The sequence below is a fragment of the Caenorhabditis remanei genome, chromosome IV (assembly GCF_010183535.1).
Source record: "Caenorhabditis remanei strain PX506 chromosome IV, whole genome shotgun sequence".
NCBI lineage: Eukaryota > Metazoa > Nematoda > Chromadorea > Rhabditida > Rhabditidae > Caenorhabditis > Caenorhabditis remanei.
Window position 1 is genome coordinate 3,087,739 of NC_071331.1, and position 19,548 is coordinate 3,107,286.

A 19,548-nucleotide genomic window follows, 5' to 3' on the forward strand; every position below is an offset into this window, starting at 1 on the left:
GGTAGTGGAGGTCTAAGTTGGTCGAGATAGGAGTGAGACATAAGTGATTTTTGGAGAGGAAGGCAACACCACCACCGGAAGATTTGCGGTGGAGAGACGGAATACGGTCGCAGCGAACAACGGAAATGTTACGAGACTCAAAAAGGGAAGAAGGAATGGAATCAGTGAGGAAAGTTTCGGTAAGGGCTAAGATATCATGGGAGGAGGCTAAGAAAAGGTCTATAAGAAGAGAAATTTTGGTAAGGCTGGCGACACCTCGAATATTTGACAAGAGAATATTAATTCCAAAATCAGACTGCGCAAGGTAGGAGGGAACAGAAAGAGAAAAAGGGTTCAAAGTGGGAGAAGAGGATTGCGAAATAGAACACGAAGAATCATAAAAAGAATCAATAAGCACTGGAGATACAATAGGCGGACAGGCACTTATACAAAAGGACGTGGCTTGGAATTGAGCTTGTAGGTGATATCAGACATGATGAATTTCGACTCTTTGGCAATCTTGTTCTGCTCATAAACGAACTTCCGAGAGGCGCGCAGGGTGTCCAGTTCGGGCTGAGTCAGATCACGTCGGGCACGGGGTTTGCTGGTGATGTCCATAAGAGATTTGTCAGAAGAGCGGATCCGGTGAAAGCCATGCAGGAAGGTATCACGGTCTAGCGAGGAGTCGAATTGGAGCTTGAGCGGGCGAAATTTGGAGGAGCATTGGTGACGGTGAGCTTTCTTAGGAGCAGGCAAGTGATGGGACGAGGCGAGTTTCTGGAAGAAGTCGAGGTCTCGTTCGTCTTGAGCATTGTTATCACGATCGTCTGGCATTCTCTCGATTACCACACGAGTAGCCTTGTCCAAGAGTTTCGCGGCTTCGCGCGCGATATCCAAGGTGCTGAAAGGAGTGACAGATGGAGTAACGACTTGCGGAATATTAGAAGAGGTGTCCATTGGAGAAGGAGTATTGGCAGCAACAAATGGGTCCTGAAGCAGTGGATCCGCGATTTGAGACATGTCAGGGAAGATTTCGCAGGATTCTGCCACTGCGGCAGCGAGTTTGTTCTGACCCGAATCAATTATGGCTCCACGTAGCTGATTGACCAAAGAAGTGAGGGCAGCGACTCGATCATAGAGATCTTTGTAGGCAGAATATGGCACAAATTGCAATGGAGGATCGTCATCAGTAGAAGTCTGCTTCCGCTTGGAAGCTGGACGATTGAACGCCATTAGAGGGGCGGAAATCAATCAATAATAGCGAATGCGGAAAAGAAAGGGAGGACGAATGAGAAAGGGAGGACGAATGTCTAATGTGTGGACGAATGTCTAATGTGGTTGTTTCAACTAAAAATTATCTTAATGTTTTGACGGTTGTGGGGCTTATCGGTTTCTGTTATCCTTGCAACAGAGTTGTGCGGAAGTGATTTTTTCTAAAACGGAAGTCGGAAGTAGATTTTTTTCGCAAATATTCCAAATTCCAAGAGAAAAATCATAAAACTCGCTAAAATCATTGGGAAATTGGTTTTTGGCTGTAGAAAAGCTTATTTTCTATCCTATTTGACCATGTTTTCATGTATTTCTGCGAAATCCTAAAATTCACAGTGTTAGAATGACGGAAGTCGGAAGTAAAACTCCTTATCCGGAAGTCGGAAGTCGGAAGTGAAAAATGCCCGGAAGTCGGGAGTGAAAAATGCCCGGAAGTCGGAAGTCGGAATTCCGCGCAACTCTGCCTTGCAATATTGCAAATGAGAAAAACATTTCAGTTTCATAAAAATTATAAAAACTCTGATGACGTTAAGTTCACAATCACAATCAGTTTAAATAGCGTTCAAAATGGGACGAGTTGGAACGTCCCCGTCCCGCGCGTCATAAAACGGTTAAGAATAAACCAATATTCTTGAAACTTTGAAAATCGGGTCCCCAACCATGCCTTCAGGCCCTGTGAAAGCTTGAATACTCTCCGACAAAAATGGACTGTTTTTCAAAATTAGCGGAAAAAAAGTGACGCCCATTTCGAGCCCTACGTTTAAATGGCAGAGTCAATAATACATATACCGTTATTCTTGTTTTCATTAAATGCCATGATATTCCCATTATGCCGATCATCTTAATCCTTTCCTTTTTCATATTCCAAGTTTCTCATGTATCGATCGATATTGCATAATAGACAGTGTGAATAAGTGTGACATCACCTTGTAAGCGTTCCCATCTAATCCCTTTTTCGAAAGTATCTTCTCATATTTAGTGTGTTTCGTGCGCAGAGCACGCAGTCACACTGTCATTCTCACGCATTTTTGCGACATTATATTGTCGCAACAAAAAAGTTCCGACATTTTTTCCCCCTCGGTGTTTGCGGCCTCAAGCCAAAATTTGATAATTTTGGCTTGAGTCCGCAAACACCGAGGGGGAAAAAATGTCGGAACTTTTTTATTTCGATAATACCGTGAGCAATCCTTTTAGCTTGGTCGGTTATTGTTCTCTCACTTCCGTCTATCGATTGTAAATTTGTATTGTGCTAGTTGTAAACTTAGGTAGTCATTAGTTGAATTCGACTATCTTTGAGAGTTTGTCACGGCACAGGATCATAGAAAATCCATATGAAACATTTCCGCTCCAAGAAATTCCGTCAAATTAGCGCGTTTTTTGTGTATTGAAAATTTGTATAATATTTTTCCTTTTTTGATGATTTCGATCTTTTTTGTACAAGGTTTAACCGAAAAAAGCTAGAAAAGTAAGTTTTATTCAAAAAACCTAACTTCCTATTGTCCGTTCACGCTACAAGCACGCGATTTTCCTGAGCGGCGACTCATGTTACAGCCTGCCAACTGGTGTGCAAACGCGCTTCACTAGACTTCCGGTTTCGCGGGAATATAATTTGAATTCATATGGACTAACAATGACCCTGTGTCACGGTGTCACTAATTGTCTCATACAGAGTTAAGCGGAATTAAGCCATTCGTCCCCGTCATTTTAAGATTTTTCCGTCTTCCGTCTAGAGGATGTCAGCTTGAAAAATTTGTGCGCTCCCTACTCGAATTTGCTGATGATTTTTGAGATTTTTTGATGCAAAGCTATTAGTTTTTACCAAATAACGGAATTTAGCACCAATAGAACCATTTTAAAGAGCTTTTTACCACTAAATTAACCCAAAATCGTCTTTCTACACTGACCAAGCATCTTTAAAAGCGCATATGCCTAACTTAAGTGGGCGGAGCTAACAACATTCCGCCATTTCAAAAAACCCGCATTTTGCTCAACTCTGGTCCCATAAACTGATTTTCTGTAGTTCATCAACAAAAGTCCCATTATTTTCCCCTGAAAAAATTTGCTAAATTTATAGACTTGCAACAGTAATATATTGCCCTAGCAAAATGGTTTTTTGTTTTGATCTACCGGTTTCTTGTTGCCCGCTAATTATTGACTCTAGTTTGGTAATGAGTCCTCTTTCAGGGGTTCATAGTCAATTTTTTTTTTGAAAATAAAAGATTGTTTCACGTCGATGTTATCAGCTTTTCACTTTCTTAACTTTTTAATGGTGTGTTTCGGTTTTTCAACTACATCTAACTATTTTCAGTAATGTACCCCAACTACTACCAAAACTCACACAACTACTCACCAACGTCGGGCACAACACAAAATCAGCAGAGAGATCCTGGAACCTGAAACGGTCAGCACGATAACCAGGACTACTTACAGTATGCCGCAAATCAGTATTGGACACAGACAGGATATATGAATAGTGAGTTTTTCTGGATTTTGGGGCTTTATCAGCACGACATGTCTCTTTTCAAACGCGCTCTACCGAGATTGACATTTTTCAAGGGCATTTCGGTGGAGCGAAGTTGTAAGAGCTATGCCGAGCCAATAAGTACAAATATGTTTCAGACTACAATCCTCCCGCGCCTCCCGTCCAAACCCCATTCGAGCCATTCAACCCGGACGCCATTAAAGTCACACTGCACGACTCAAAACTGTGGAAAGCGTTTCATGTACTGGATAACGAGATGGTGACTCTCCCCAACGGACGCCAAATCTTCCCCACTCTCCACTACGGCGTATCCGGTCTCCCGCACTCGGCAAATTACATTTTTGGGCTGAAACTCCAACGTGTCAACAAGAATTTTTTGATGGAATACAGAGGTGGCGAGTGGAAAGAGACTGGGAAAAGTGTGAAGGCAGATTTGGAGAGTAATGAGATATTTGCTGGTGTGATGGGCGGAGGTGTCAATTTCAAAAATGCTAGGATCCAGAGCGTCAGAAGATATAATACAAGAGGAAAGGATAAAGAAGAATCACAAAAACCAAAGGCAGATCAAAACAAGGATATTTCGGTGAGTCACCATAATTTCTTCACTCCCTTTTCCCTTTCCTCTCAGCTGGCGAAGGTTTGGTGTAGTGGTTAACAACCTTGTTTTTGACTTTGGTCTACCCGAGTTCGAACTTTTTTGCGGCAAACTTTTTTTTCTATTTTTTCTAACAAAATTAGATTAGAAAATATGAAACAGTGGAAAAATGAAAGGTGAAGAAAAATTGTGCCACGCCAGTCTACTCTAGGGTCTCGCCACGAAAATTTAGATGTTTGGGGTACTGTAACTTTTGGTGGTGAGACCCAAGCGGTTTAAAATTTATAGAATCGTAATCAGTGCGTCAAGACCAATCAGAAAAGTATAATCATGGGTATATTCCGTTTATTCTGGGTCTCGACGCGAAAACACAGTAGTACTGTAGAATTTCGTGGCGAGACCCAATTTCTTCCAAACTACGTCATGATTATACTTTTATGATAGCTCTCAGCGTGCTGAATCCGATTCTGTTTTTCAATTCGCAAAATTTTAAATTATTATTTTTTAGCTCTTTGTCACCAGCCACTGCCGTTACACTCCCATACTATCAGTCTACTATATGCAGTCTACCGAGAAGAAATTCCTAAAATCATTCGTGTTTAAGGAGACACAATTCGTTGTGGTCACTGGCTACAAGGTAAAATTCATTTTAATTTCCAGATTTCAAAGAATATTTTTTGTTTTAGAACGAAGCTGTCAGAAAGTTGAAAACGAACAAGAATCCATTCGCTCGGCCGGATTATAAGGAGGATTATAAGGAGGATGCTGCGGAGAATTCAGAAAAGGATTCAACATTGGATTCAGGAATTTCGTCGATGAATAGCACAGTGGCGTCGTCAATTGAGTCACCAACTTCTAGAAGGGATTCAGGAGTCTCTTCTCATTCTCAGAATCAATATCAGTTTTGGGGCTCATCGATAACTCCAGGACCGTTAATTAAAAAGGAGCCCACTCCCGAAAATTCTAGATTCGATATGAATTACACTTCCGGAGGAGCGTCAACATCTGATTCTCAGAGTCAATATCAGTTTTGGAACTCATCGGTGACTCCAGGACCATCCAGCGGAGTTGAAATGGAACCCATTCCCTTAATATGGATCTGAATTCTCAATACAATAATCTACCACCACTACATTCATGGCAACAGGACCCGTACCCGCTCACTGCCACTCCAGGGCCATCGAATCAACCATGGGATGAGAACAGCTTCGGACAGAAGCAGAACTATAAGTTTTGAGTTAATTGAGTTAATTGAATAATTGGTTTAATTTTGATTCATTTGGATTTCTTTGAATAAAAATAATAGAAATGTAAAATTTTCGGTTTCAGAACCACGAAATTAGTCAGGGAAACTTAGATAAATTCACTTGATCTTGAAAATATTTGGTCCAGGGCATAATTGGAAAAGTAAGTCAAACTTTTTTCTTAAGAGAAGAAACGTTATTAATACAGTGAAGTTATTCTGTTTCAATAGTTCAACATCAACTTATAAAGTAAAATATTTTTGATTTAACGAGATTTCGTTGGTTTTCGTTTATGCCATACTCTTCGATATCAGTATTCACAAATCGCAAGAACTAAATGTTAAACTGTGATCAAGCTGAACCTTCTGTTTGAATCCAAACATTTCGTGTTCAACGATTCCGACCGACTAGAACAATGCAAGCGCAAAGTTTTCAATACATCAGAGAGCATTCAGCCAAGAAATCTCCAAAATGAATAAATGTGAAAAATTTGAGCAAAAGTTATGATAACAATCTCTGATGAGTGCATCCCATCACACACCTTTTCTGAAACAGAATAATTCATTATATCAACAAAAAAACTGATTCGTATGCAAGTGAAAACCTTAGATATTCAATGTCAATAAAATGCAAATTAAATAATAGTAGACGTCCTGAAACAGGTGAAAAATTGTAGCGACGGTCAAATTTTGATACAAAAAACTAATATCCATTGTTCGGTTGGTTTTTCAATTTGAAAGTTTATTCGGAGTTATGCTAGGATGTTCCTAAAGTGTTATTTGATGAACGTTTGTATACTGAACGCAAGGAATGCACTATTAAGATAAAACGTATGTGAAACAGATAGGGTTTATGTTAAATGCTCAGTTTCCGAATAACTATTGTACAGCAGAGTTGCGCGGAATTCCGTCTTCCGAATTCCGACTTCTGACTTCCGGGCATTTTTTCACTTCCGATTTCCGACTTCCGGATAAGGAGTTTTACTTCCGACTTCCGTCATTCCAACACTGTGAAATTTAGGAAGAATACATTTTGCAGAAATACATGAAAACATGGTCAAATAGGATAGAAAATAGGCTTTTCTACAGGCAAAAACCAACTTTCCAATGGTTTTAGCGAGTTTTATGATTTTTCTCTTGGAATTTGGAATATTTGCAAAAAAAATCTACTTCCGACTTCCGGGCGTTTTTTCAATTCCGGCACTCGACTTCCGACTTCCGTTTTAGAAAAAATTATTTCCGCACAACTCTATTGTACATCTTGTGTTATTTGCACATTTCGCATTCTTGAAACACTAGAAATAACTAATTTTGGCACACGAAAATATGGTAAAATTTCTATAACGATAAGGTACCATAAATGAGTAACATTTGAAACGGGACTGGGCGGATTTTATTTTCTGCTGAATTTCAAAAAGAAATTTAGAAGAAAGCGTATCCGATCAATAAACGTTTCTAGAAATACATAAACTCTCATGAAAACGCAACAAGTCAATACTCCTAGAACATGTTCCAGGTAAAAGGTGTAATTTGTTGGTAGCATGAAAAAATTCGATATGAAGTTCTTTTTCAGGTTTTGTGTAAGTGAAGTTAATATGTAGAAACCGATCATCGAAACCCTATTGATGAAAAAGTTATGCATTTCTCAAAATAGTGAAACCGTAAACTTTTCTTGTTTTGCTTGAATCCATTTCAAATAGATTTTTGTTTCAAGAAATCAATTTCACAATGAATGATCTACTAGGAAATTGCTGTTTCTCTACTTTGTTTTGTGTATTCTGAAACTTCAATTTGACAATTTTTAGGAGTGTTGCAACATTGTATTTCAGCTATTTCACAGAGTCATCTTAAAAACGCTTTTTTGTTCCTACTGAAATTAATCATTACTTTTACAATAGTTTCATTTTAATTTAGCAGTAAATGCTTTTAAGTTGAAAATCGAAAACAGTACAACAACGCTTTCCTAACAGGACACATTTCAAATCAGAAACAGAGAATAATACTTGTATCCTCGGTTTTTGAATCGAAATTTTTTTACACATAAACCAAAATTCAATTTTCATATTCCAGAAGGTTCCAAAATGGTGTGAACTCATGTTTAGCCAATAGTGTTGAAATGGTCGAATCGAATAATAACAATAATTATGTTCTTGAATCTCTGAAACGGAAAAAAAATTAGGACACAATATGTTTGGGTCTGTAATAAGCCGGTTATTCCACACAACTGAATTTTTCCACCGGTCCAGTTACCTAAAAGAACAAAAATTGTGAAAAAAGTTTTTTCTATGTTTGTTTTTTAAACAAATATTTAGAGTCAATTTCATTGAAAACCCATTTATAAAACTACAGTAAGAAGTTTTTGTTGCAGGACCCGGAGTGTTGTTGCGACAGCCTCAACTGTCAGTGATAATAAATCTGAAATTGAGATGTATAACACAATTAATCAGTGAGACTGATGGAATGAGTAGGAAAACTGATAAGTAGAGAAACCGAAAGTGTAATTTCTGAAATTGTTTTGAAATTTCACTGTTTTGTGTTCAGAGGATAACTTACGGGAAGTACACTGAAAGATTCAACAGAAATTCAACAGAAATGTGAAAAATTGCAGTATTATTTTGTAAGAAACTTCCAAACCAATGGAAAACCAAGTTAAGTACACATTGCGAAGTTAGGAACACAAATAAATATTTATGTTTCACGCTTCCCTGTTCAACAAGCATAACAATCTGCAATATTAAAGATCCTAGTGCAATAAATAAATAAATAAAATATTTCTAGACATCAGACCAGCAGTGAGTAAATTCAATTCTAAGTTATGAGTCAGAAACAAAACTATCATTGACTTGAACTAGCTTCATAGCATCACGAAATTGAATTAAACTTCTTTGAAAGCGAAAATTATTTTTCTTGCTATCGTGAAACATGGAGAAAGTAAAATGAAACAATTCTGATAACGTTTGGCTCGTCGAAATTAGAATACAGTTATGAATTATTAGTCATCGAGAAAAACTTTTCCAGTTTTTCGAAAAATAATTAAATCAAAATCATAAATAGGATGGCATTTAGTAACAACAGAAACGAGACTATTACAGCTAAAAATTGAAAAAATGTGTTATGGCACTTCTGAAGCAGAAGTTTTCAGAAGGAAAATTTCCATACTGATGTTCACTGAAAATAAGAATTGAGATGATGAAGAGTTTAAAAAAGAAACACAGTCAGTTTCAAAAAACAACTTTATTCTCAAAGAACTGCTCCTATTGTTTTGAGCAGTGCATTGTGTTGAGATCGATATATCAACTTTGATAATGTTTATTTTCAAGATTTGTTATGCGAACAAAGAAAAATGTAACATAATTATAAGAGATGTGCATTTGACATTTGCTAAAAATGAGAAATTTCAGTGATTAGGATTTAAAAATTTTTTTTCATCCCTACTGGCTGATACTGCTATTATAAATATTTTCCATCATTCGCAACAAAAATATATTCGTTTCTACAAAAAAACCACCTGTAACGCTGCATTACACATGTACGCTATTATGGAAATAAGTTCCCTGAAGAAATCTTATAATTGATATGGAAATAGTTATGGAAATAAAAATCAATAATTTTAACACAGGAGGTTTTTCTTACAATCGAATCGAATCGGTGAAACTTTTACAATGAATTGTTCGTAGATCCAGTGATTTTGAAATTGGCTGCCCACCACATAGCACCATTAAAACTGCAAAAATTAAGTGAATATGACTGTCTCATTTTTCATTAAAAATTGATTATTTCGAAGTTTTAGTCCAATTTTAGCGACTCAAAGCTTATACGCCGAAACACACCTTCGAGACTAGCACAAACACAAAATACGATATTCCGCTTGGATGGAATCAAATCTACTAAAAAGTACAACATTTGAAATACTCCTGAATTAGTGAGCAAAACATCAGAGAAGAGGAAATAACAATATAAATACATACATTTATCAAAATGATAGTTAAAATACTACAGAGACCAAATATCTCTGCAAGTGATGAAACCAAGAGTTTTTGAATAAAACGAAAAACTTTCAAATTTAAAAGGAAAAAACTTGACACCCGTTATCCAATTTTAACACTCGCACATTACTTAATCATTTTTAGAAACATAAGAACTGTTTGATATGTATTCAAAATCGAAGCAGACAGTTCAGTTTTCATTTGATAGAATATCAGTAAGACGTTCAAAGACTCATCTAATCGAAAAAGTGACATGATTGCTTTATGATATGTACTTCTTGAAACAATACTCTAAATTTTTGAAAAATTTCTGATAATGAGAGATTCGGCTCAGCGATGTTCACTGAAACTTTATGTACATTTTTTGCGACGAAACAAAAAACAAACAAATAGAGACAGTTCAGATGTTTTATGGAACATGAATGTTTTTGAGAATGCCTTTTCATTTGTCCACAAGTTTTAGCTCATCAAATATCAACTTTCATTTTATTACCGATTCTTTTTTGGCTTTTCTCATAAAATTTTCGAGTTTCTGCACGTTCCCGAACCCAGTCAAAATATGGAACTCGATACTACATAGGATTGAAACACTAATTGATAATTAGCCAGAGATTACAGAAATAGTTTACCTCAGCACTTCTCATCTCTCTCTCTGTATGGAAGTATTAGAAACAAATAAAGTTTTGTGAAAAAAACAATAAATCGAATACACGAATAAATGTGAGAATCTATTATACACATCCTAAAACAGATATTTTCAGTAAACGTTTTTCAGGATCTTTTCTGGAGCCTAATATTTATATCATTACATTTTTCGTCGATGATTGATATAGCAGAGCAGATTGAGAGTCAAAATTTTCAAAAGTATTTGGAACAGTGGATTTATGTATCTCTCACGAGACAATAATAAGAGACAATAATAACATTTCCTCTACCGCATGAGATGTAATCAGAAAAACTGTAATTTTAAAAATTCTGAAGCAAGAATTTTTAGAAAGGTTTTCAAACATTGCTGTTCGTGCTTTCCATCGTCGTTGTTATCGGAAGGATTGTGATATCTTGTTACGACTCGCTGAAGAAAAAATGGTGAAGCTCGATTATTTAGTAGCACATGCTATTTTCTGAAGTTTTCTATGTACATATTCTGTTTCACACCATCCGTAAGGTACATTAAATAAAGAGTATTTCCAATCACTCAATCAGATTTAATTGCGATAGTATCGTCAAAAAAATACTGCACCAAAACGCTCTTTAACATAAAAAGTCTCTTGCCTCTTTTAGTCTGCAAGCATTATTACGACTGATGATTTAAAGAAAGAAATGAAGTTTGGAGTATGTAAAAATTCTGCTTCCTGAAAGCAAATTGTCTGTCTTGGACGATATCGATACTTTTCAGTCACTCGGAAAACCGGAAACCACAGAAAGTGAAAGAAGACGCAAATCAACTGGACTCGAAAAACGTGATATTCAAATGTTTCTGAAACGGTGCGCTTTTATTCTAAATTGGTTAGGCTAAAGAGCAATTTTTAGTCAACCTAACCCCTATGTAGTTTTGCATGACTGTCTAGAACATTTCAAGTATTACCAAGGTGAAAAAGAGTACAACTAATTCAAAACGCATGAAAAACAACTAAGTTGGGAATGAATTACATCAAAGGTAGTAAAAGAGAAGTTGAAAGATAATTGAAGAAGTCATAAATGAATTTGAATAGAAAAATAGCATTTGAAGCCAAAAATATATGTTCTATAGTTTCACGGTTTCAGTAAACAATTTTTTCAGAACAGATGTTAGTAGGACGATGGGCGACAACCTATGTCAAACTACGTTTGTGAATGCTTTAAAAAAAATGCCTGACCACAACGGGATGTGATTGTTTCTGATTGCAGATATATGTAGAATCCTTGTGGACAAGGTAGTAATGTTGTTTTATAGTTGTTACGAGTATCATAGTCCTAGAAGTTTTCTGACCGTTTATTCCAAAACAGATTGATTCATTGTTGACAGTGGACATTCGTAACGCAATTCTGGAACTGTATTAAAATCGGAAGAAGTTCTGCATTTCTCAGACATGTTTGATGTTCCAAACCTATAACCACGAAATTGATTGCTATTTCATAAGTTTCTTGAAACTAGATCACTTTGATGTCATTCCATTAAAGCGTAAGGATAACTGTAACTATGCAAATGTAATATAACCAGTCGGTTCTCGTCGCCTCACATTTGCATAAATGAATGCCAATGAATGATTCGGAAAAGTATTTCTCTAACACAAATATTGAAACGGAAATTTTTTGACTTGACTTCGATAGTTTTTGGAGGCACAAACAATCAAATTGCAAATTAAAAGTAGTAAACCTCAATAAAATTAAAATAATTGTGAAACGGGAAAATTGATCTCATAATATATTGAATACACACAAGTTTTCTAATACTAATTGAATACTTTCTTTTAGCATTTTAAAATTTTTATAAAAACCCACGGATCAATTGTCTGAAGATTTGTAAAAACAAATTCTTGACAATCTGAAACAGAATTTTTCGAGTTTTTTAGTTTTTATAGTTAGTCACACCTTCGGAATGGAAATAAAACTAACGTGGTGTAGTTGTTGAAAAACGTTCAAAAAATCTTATCCGATTGCAAATTAATTCTGAAGTTTCTGAACAGCAACAGTCGATAAGTATAATCATCTAATAAACGAATTACTGAAATCTTTGAACGTGTTTTCTGTTTCAGTTGTCCGTGAAACAGGAAACAAAAAGTTTTTTTCTTTACAAAATCTTTCCGGAATTTCAAGTCAAGGAAACGATTAATGCATTACTTGATTGTTATAATATCAAAAAAGTTGTGAGCTTTCGGAAATAAAGAATGATATGAAAAATCAGAGCATAAGTAAGTGATCATCAGCAAATTATCCAGAACCGCGTTGAAATTGAAAAATTAGTGAAACGGGAAGTTTTTTGAGATATTTGTCTCATATTTTTCATTTTTGTATAAACTGATGATATGCTATTATTTTTCAGTTTCTCTGTCGAAGTTATGTTATCGTCAAATTAGTTATTAGAGTTACCTTCATGTACCGATCATTTGAAACATTATGTTATCTTTTAAAATGATCATGAAAACGTGAATATTAATTACAACAAAATACCAAGAATAGTAGAGCCTCTTCCTCAAATTATTAACGTTTTTTGACATTAATCAAATATCAATTCCTGCTATCACTTTTCGAAATGAATCTTACAACCACTCACATCATCACATCTTGAACAGTTTATTGAGAAAATCAGAATGTTTGAGATTGATGGAAACTCTCGTATTAAAGGCGTATTGTGGTCTGTTGTGATATTTTCATCTCATAATGTATGAGTTTCGGCGAGTTCATTTTCATAGTTCAGGAATTTTTTAATTCGGTCCACAACCCGCTGAGAGCGAGCGCCGGAAAGTTTGGTCATTGAGAAGGCGGAAGAAAATTGGTGGCCGTGGCCTAGAAATTCGACTAGAAATTCGTCGATTTTTTCATGTTAGACTGTATTTTCGATTATTTTTGTTGTATTTCTTCAATAATTTCGATAGAAAACGGTAAATATTGATAGAAAAACACCAAACTATTGAAAATAACGCCAGAAATAGCAGAATACTGAAAAAACAACTTTACCGAAGTGAAATTTCTAGAACATTCTCGCTGACCAAACTTTCCGTTGGTTTTTTCAGTATTCTGCTATTTCTGGCGTTATTTTCGATAGTTTTTGGTGTTTTTCTATCAATATTTACCGTTTTCTATCGAAATTATTGAAGAAATACAACGAAAATGATCGAAAATACCGTCAAAATTCGAAAAATCAACGTTTTCGAAGTCGAATTTCTAGGCCACGGCCACCAATTTTCTTCGGCCTTCTCAATGACCAAACTTTCCGGCGATCGCTCTCAGCGGGTTGTGGACCGAATTAAAAAGTAAGTATGAAAAACAATTTGCCGAAACTCATACATTATGATATGAAAACATCACAACAGACCACAATACGCCTTTAAAACATTTGACTAATAAACTGTAATCTCTAAAAATGGAAGTCTGTTGCTCGAAACGATATTTACAGAAACAATTTCTGGGCAATGTTGGAATAGAACATGAATTGTTCGGTTTCAAGTAATCAGTATGAAAAACTTATCAGAGGAAATTGGAATGACTGTGTGTTGCATGTTTTCGGTACATCTAAATTTATGAAGGTTCTCAATCTGATAATCATTCAGGTTAAATTAACCTTCCTGGCACAGCCGTATAAGTTGGTCCCAATATTTGATTTCACTGCAAGTTGTCTGATTTTCAGCGTATTCTTCAATTTTTTAAGATTTCCAGTCAAATTTAAAAAAAGGCGTTTTGAGAAAGTTCTAATTTTATTCTGGTTTGGATTAGCGTTGAAACTAAAAATGAGCTGAAGAATTAGAAGTTTGAGTAATAAATTACATAAACAGTTTTCAACTTCAGTTACATATGTAGTATCGGGAAGCTTCCAACTAGAATTCCTATTTTGAATATATTGCTGTAACAACTTGTTAGTTAATGGTTGTATCAAGATTTGGCGAATTATTTCAACCGGTTCACAATATAACTTGATTGAGGGCGAAAAAAAACTCGATAGCAGCAAAAAACTCACAATACTACAAAAAAGCCACATTAGAGAAACGGAATTTTGTTTTATTGATTTGAGGGGATGGTTAGTTTGTTTTGCACGTTTAGAACAATAATGATACACTTTTTTAATATTTTCAGTGAGTTTATTAGAAATCAACACGTTTTTCATTCTTCTTGTACGACGTCATATCACTTTCACAGCGACGAGCACCAGATGAGTCGGGGGTAAAAAAAATTGAAAAGAAATCGAAAAGTGAAATTTGAAGAACATAAATATTCACTAGCTGATTAGCTGGAACACATCGGGAACTACTGTATCCTAAATTTGTTTCATTGAAAACGAAAAAATGAATCAGAATTTTTTTGAAAATAGATATTGAAAATAGATTTTTTGAAAATAGAACTGTATTCCATTCAGTTTTTGTACTATGTATTTTATTTCAATGACGCCTATCCGTTTCAAACAGAACACAAATATGAATCAATTTAGTGTGTCCTAATAATGTCTGAGCACATTTTTCGGTTTGTCTGACAGAATGTAAATCCTAATTTATATCAACCAAACAGCATACTTTGAAACATAGACGGAATTCTGGTAAACGAGATTTTGTGAAAATCAAAACTAATTGTATAACCAATTTATCAACAATACAATATCTTCAAAATAATTCTGACATTCCAACTTTTAAGAATTGATGTTTCAAAAAAAAATTATTTCGTTCAGATTTTCAAAGTTTTACTCTAGCCGTATTTATTGTCAAAACAAACTTTCTTGACATTAGGTGTTTGCGGACCTAATAGTATGTTCCCGCGCTTAAATTAAGCCACGCCCTCTGTCCGTTATCTCGGCTATGATATTGGTCGAACTCCCCGCTCTTCTCTAAACATAAAGCCGAGGCAACGGAAAGAGGGCGTGGCTTAATTTAAGGAACTTCGGTCCGCAAACACCGAATACCTTTCTTTCATTACATGGTGCTGTACCAAGTTTCATGCATTTTGTTTGTTTCCGTTCTGTTTTTTCCCTTTTTCATTGTACATATAACTGTAGGCTTTTGAACAAGTTAATTGAAACGGGAAATCTATCAAAGTTTTAAGACATAAAAAGCCAATTGAAACTTGAGAACTGAGAACTGACAGAATTTCTGGGAAAAAAGCGTCAATTCAACTCACATTAAATGCAGTCTTCTTTTAAGGTCGTGTTTTTTTGCAGTCTTCTTTTAAGGTCGTGTAGACAATATTTGGAATTAAAAATATATTATTTCACATTTGAGTCGTTGAAAATGTTGTCTCATTGATCTTGTTTTTTGAAGACCTTCATTCAGTTGTATTTTTTGTGTTCCAATCTGTTAACATGTATTGAAATTCCAAGAGCATTTAAAAGCTACTTTCAAGTGTTCAGACATTCGAAGAGACATGTAAGTAAATTTAACAGACACTTTCTAATCTTTCGAAAATATTGAGAAACAGGTAATTGAAGTTTGAATATTGATCAGTCGTACCCACCGTATTTCATACATCTGTGTGGGCGGAGCCATATTCTCAAACATCTCGACGCATTGAAAGGAAAAAGTAAGCAGCAACGTCAGAAACAAGAAAAAACATAATGAAGAGTAGATAAAAAGTTAAGTGTGCTTGTGTTCTGAATCGAAATGAAATTGGTATCAAAAAATTTTTTTTAAGGGAGTCCTTTACCATCAGATTTATCGACCAACTTTTGCAAATAAATATTCAACAAGAGTTTGAAACGGGCACATGTGTTGTCAAACACACACACTTCAGTTTTGAAATGAAAATGACACCATGTCTGTCTAATCAGTAACATTGACAAATAAATGCAAAAGAACCCGTACAGAGTAATTTTAATGGTTTTTGGAAAACCGGAGTCAATTAACTTAGATTTTTGAAACAAGAAAAAAAATGGAGAGTAGTTGTAAACGAATTGTGCTACGTACATAACAGAGTTATGCGGAAGTGATTTTTTCTAAAACGGAAGTCGGAAGTCAGAAGTCGGAAGTGATTTTTCTTATCCGGAAGTCGGAAGTAAAATTTCTAATCCGGAAATCGGAAGTCGGAAGTCGGAATTCCGCGCAACTCTGGTACATAAGTCGCGATTCTGAAAAATTATGTTATAAACTACTCATTTCATTTTTTAATTACGCTCATTTTTCATTTACTCGGGAACCGAAATTCCTACAAAAAGGCATTCAATGAACATTTTTCAGTTTCAGTACGCTTCTTGATGATTTGGAAAAATGATGTTGGTTGACTATGATGCTATCACCAAAAAACACGAAACTGTAACTGTGAATAGTCGTCACTTTTGTCAAACTAATGAAACAGCCTATATTTATAAATTGTTTTTCAGTTTCAAAATGTTTCTGAAACGGTTTGCTGTGTTTAGAAAATTGTTAAGCCTAGCATTTGTGTCACTCGGATGTTCCAAAATTTAGAGTTCCTGTAGAACACAAAGATGTCATAATAACAATCAATTATCCTTTAGTTTAGAAAGTGACATGGCGTGTTAAAGAGACATAGTCTTGCATTGACATATCTTCAGTTGTATTCGTTTTGTGTACTGATTCATTTTTACTTCATTAAAAATTTGTGGAGTCATGAAAACATGCATTTTGTAATTTATTACTATCTATTATACATCAGAGGAATTTGAAACTAAAAAGTTTAAGGCTGCATACATTAAATGCCACTATAGAAACCGTATTTCAAAAAAACCCCAGAAGATTCTACAATCTACAATTTTAGAATACTCCGATGTTCAAAAACAGACCTGCTCAAAACAGAAGAAATTTTTTGGTTTTTTCAACAGAATATTCATGAAAGCGCCACCGAACATCTCCACTGGTTCATTGGCAAACCTTTATTTCTACTTGTTAACAAAAATAAATCCTAGTTTTTTATTCAATTTTTTATCATTTCTGAAAAGAAAAACTGAAAAACAGTTTTCATTCATGCAATCATTTATGAGGTTTCGTTGTGATGTTTCTTTGAATTGTTTACATTAAAACTATATTTTGTGAAACAAAGAACTTGAAGAAGTGAAATTGGGTTCTTGAAACAATAAACACGTTTTGCAGTGTGCAGTAAACGGATACACGGCGGGGCAGCCACGACGGGCGGACTCCGCAGCCAAATTTCTCGGCCCCGTGGGGCGGCGCGCGAAATTCAAACACCAATTATTATCACTTAGCGTCGATAGGCTATTCCACTAATAGGGGCACACATATAACACATTATTGGTGATATTAACTGAAACAAACTATTTTTGGTTGTTGGAAATTGTGGAAAAATAAAAATCTTGGTTATTACTACTTGTTTATCACAGAAAACTACTATTTTCAAAAAATGACGTTTTTAAAAAAAAACTGGACTGGATTTTTTTCTGAAACAGTTTTCTAAAGTAAAATGAGGGTCTAGAATTCAATAAAAACATCAGTTTCAGTCTATTGAAACGTTTTGAAGGCCGTTGTTTTTGTAAAATGTCGAAAAATTAGTGGTAAAAATAACATATTTTATATTTTCTCAAAAACTGAACTGGATTTTTTGCTGAAATAGTTCCCTAAAGTAAAATCAGGCTATAAAGTTTAATAAAAACATCGCTTTCAGTCCATTGAAACGTTTTGAAGGCAGTTTTTTTCTCGAAAATGGCGAAAAAATGGGGAAATTTTTTTACTTATTTATTTATTTCAAAAACTGGACTGGATTTTTTGGTAAAACAGGTTTCTAAAGTAAACTGAAGGTCTAAAGTTCCATAAAAACATTAGTTTCAGTCTATTGAAACGTTTTGAAGACCGTTTTTTTCTGTAAAATGTCGAAAAATTAGTGAAAAAAATGAAAAATTGTTCATTTGCTCAAAAACTGGACTGGATTTTTTGGTAAAACAGGTTTCTAAAGTAAACTGAAGGTCTAAAGTTCCATAAAAACATTAGTTTCAGTCTATTGAAACATTTTGAAGACCGTTTTTTTCATGAAAATGGCGAAAAATTAGTGAAAAAATAACATATTTTATATTTTCTCAAAAACTGAACTGGATTTTTTTCTGAAACAGTTCATTATAGTAAAATCATGCTATAAAATTCAATAAAAACATTTGTTTCCGTCCATTGAAACGTTTTGAAGGCATTTTCAGCTAGTTTCTCACATCAACTAGAATTTCCAAGCCCTCACACTAAATTTTCCAAATATTTTCACTGAATCAGTGTTTTGATCTTTTTTCAAAGCACTTTTTTTGCCAATAAATTTTTTTCTCACATAAAACACCACATTTTCTCATTTTTTATGTGGTTTTCTCCACTTAAAAACTTTTTTATATCATTTTCGGGTTACTGTATACACTAGTCCGCAATCACCGTGTGAAGTGTACACAACTTTTTCGACTGAGTATTTAATGCGGATTTTTCTAGGCCACGCGTCGTGGCTGCCCCGCCGTGGGATAGATAAACCAATAGGAATGAATGGATTATATGAAGGAACACAATAAAAATTCAAGTTGCTAACGAAACAGTAAAACTAGTAATGGTCGGAAAACAAAATTCGCACAATAAATAGTTGTTTAAATCAACCTCCGATGGATTTTTTTAAAATAACTGTCTCATTATTGTCTTTTCAATCTGCTCTTTTCACATTTAAGTATTCATTTTTCTCATGTTTTTGAAACAATTCCATAATTTTTTCGGTTTCCAAATAATATTATTTTCCTGCATATGCTGAAAAATCATTCACTGAGATAAATTATTGAGATATTTATAATTGGCATTATTTTAAGACACAAATTGTTTTTTTTTTCTGCTTCATCGGTGCGACAAACGTTTTTACCTGTTTCTGAAATAGTTATCCATCTGACTCAGACATATAGATATGATTTTTTGGTAAAGTTTAACTACTGTGTCTATGTGCAGAATTCGTGTTCGTTACCCCCCTTTCAATGTTCAACGACTCTTCAAGCCCCAGTTTTTGTTGAAAATGAATCATATACTATCCATTTTAACTCTGTAGATTCCATTTCTGCTATTGAAATCGCACAGAAATAAGGAGAATCTGTTTCAAGTTGATTATTATTGTCGGCGTGTTCGAGAGGTTTAATCAGTTTTTAACTCAATATTCTTCAGGATCTATTCATTCACGTTCAAAAAATGTTTTTCTCCATGTTCAAAAAATAAGTATTTTTCAGACTTGTCACGGGCCGGTCCGATTTTTGACAAGTCTGGTATTTTTAGTTTCTACCACGCTGACAATAGTTTGAACCCATGCTTGTCGCTCGCAGATAAATTGCAAAAAATGTCAATGGTCGACTTTTGCAAATACTGTCCTTGGTGCTCATCATCAATTCGAAACAGAATTATTTTTC

At 34.8% G+C, this 19,548-nt stretch overlaps 2 protein-coding genes across 2 annotated transcripts; one reads left to right on the forward strand and one right to left on the reverse strand.

The window, feature by feature from the left end:
• Positions 1–423: 423 nt before the first annotated feature.
• Positions 424–1,212, reverse strand: GCK72_012296 (uncharacterized protein; the record flags this gene model as incomplete). The annotated part of the gene is made up of 1 exon (XM_003109177.2): positions 424–1,212. One exon carries the CDS (start codon positions 1,210–1,212, stop codon positions 424–426), a length of 789 nt encoding a protein of 262 aa, XP_003109225.2.
• A 2,502-nt stretch (positions 1,213–3,714) lies between these two features.
• Positions 3,715–5,428, forward strand: GCK72_012297 (uncharacterized protein; the record flags this gene model as incomplete). The annotated part of the gene is made up of 4 exons (XM_053728994.1): positions 3,715–3,721; positions 3,868–4,313; positions 4,834–4,962; positions 5,012–5,428. 4 exons carry the CDS (start codon positions 3,715–3,717, stop codon positions 5,426–5,428), a joined length of 999 nt encoding a protein of 332 aa, XP_053583766.1.
• Between the last annotated feature and the right edge of the window lie 14,120 nt (positions 5,429–19,548).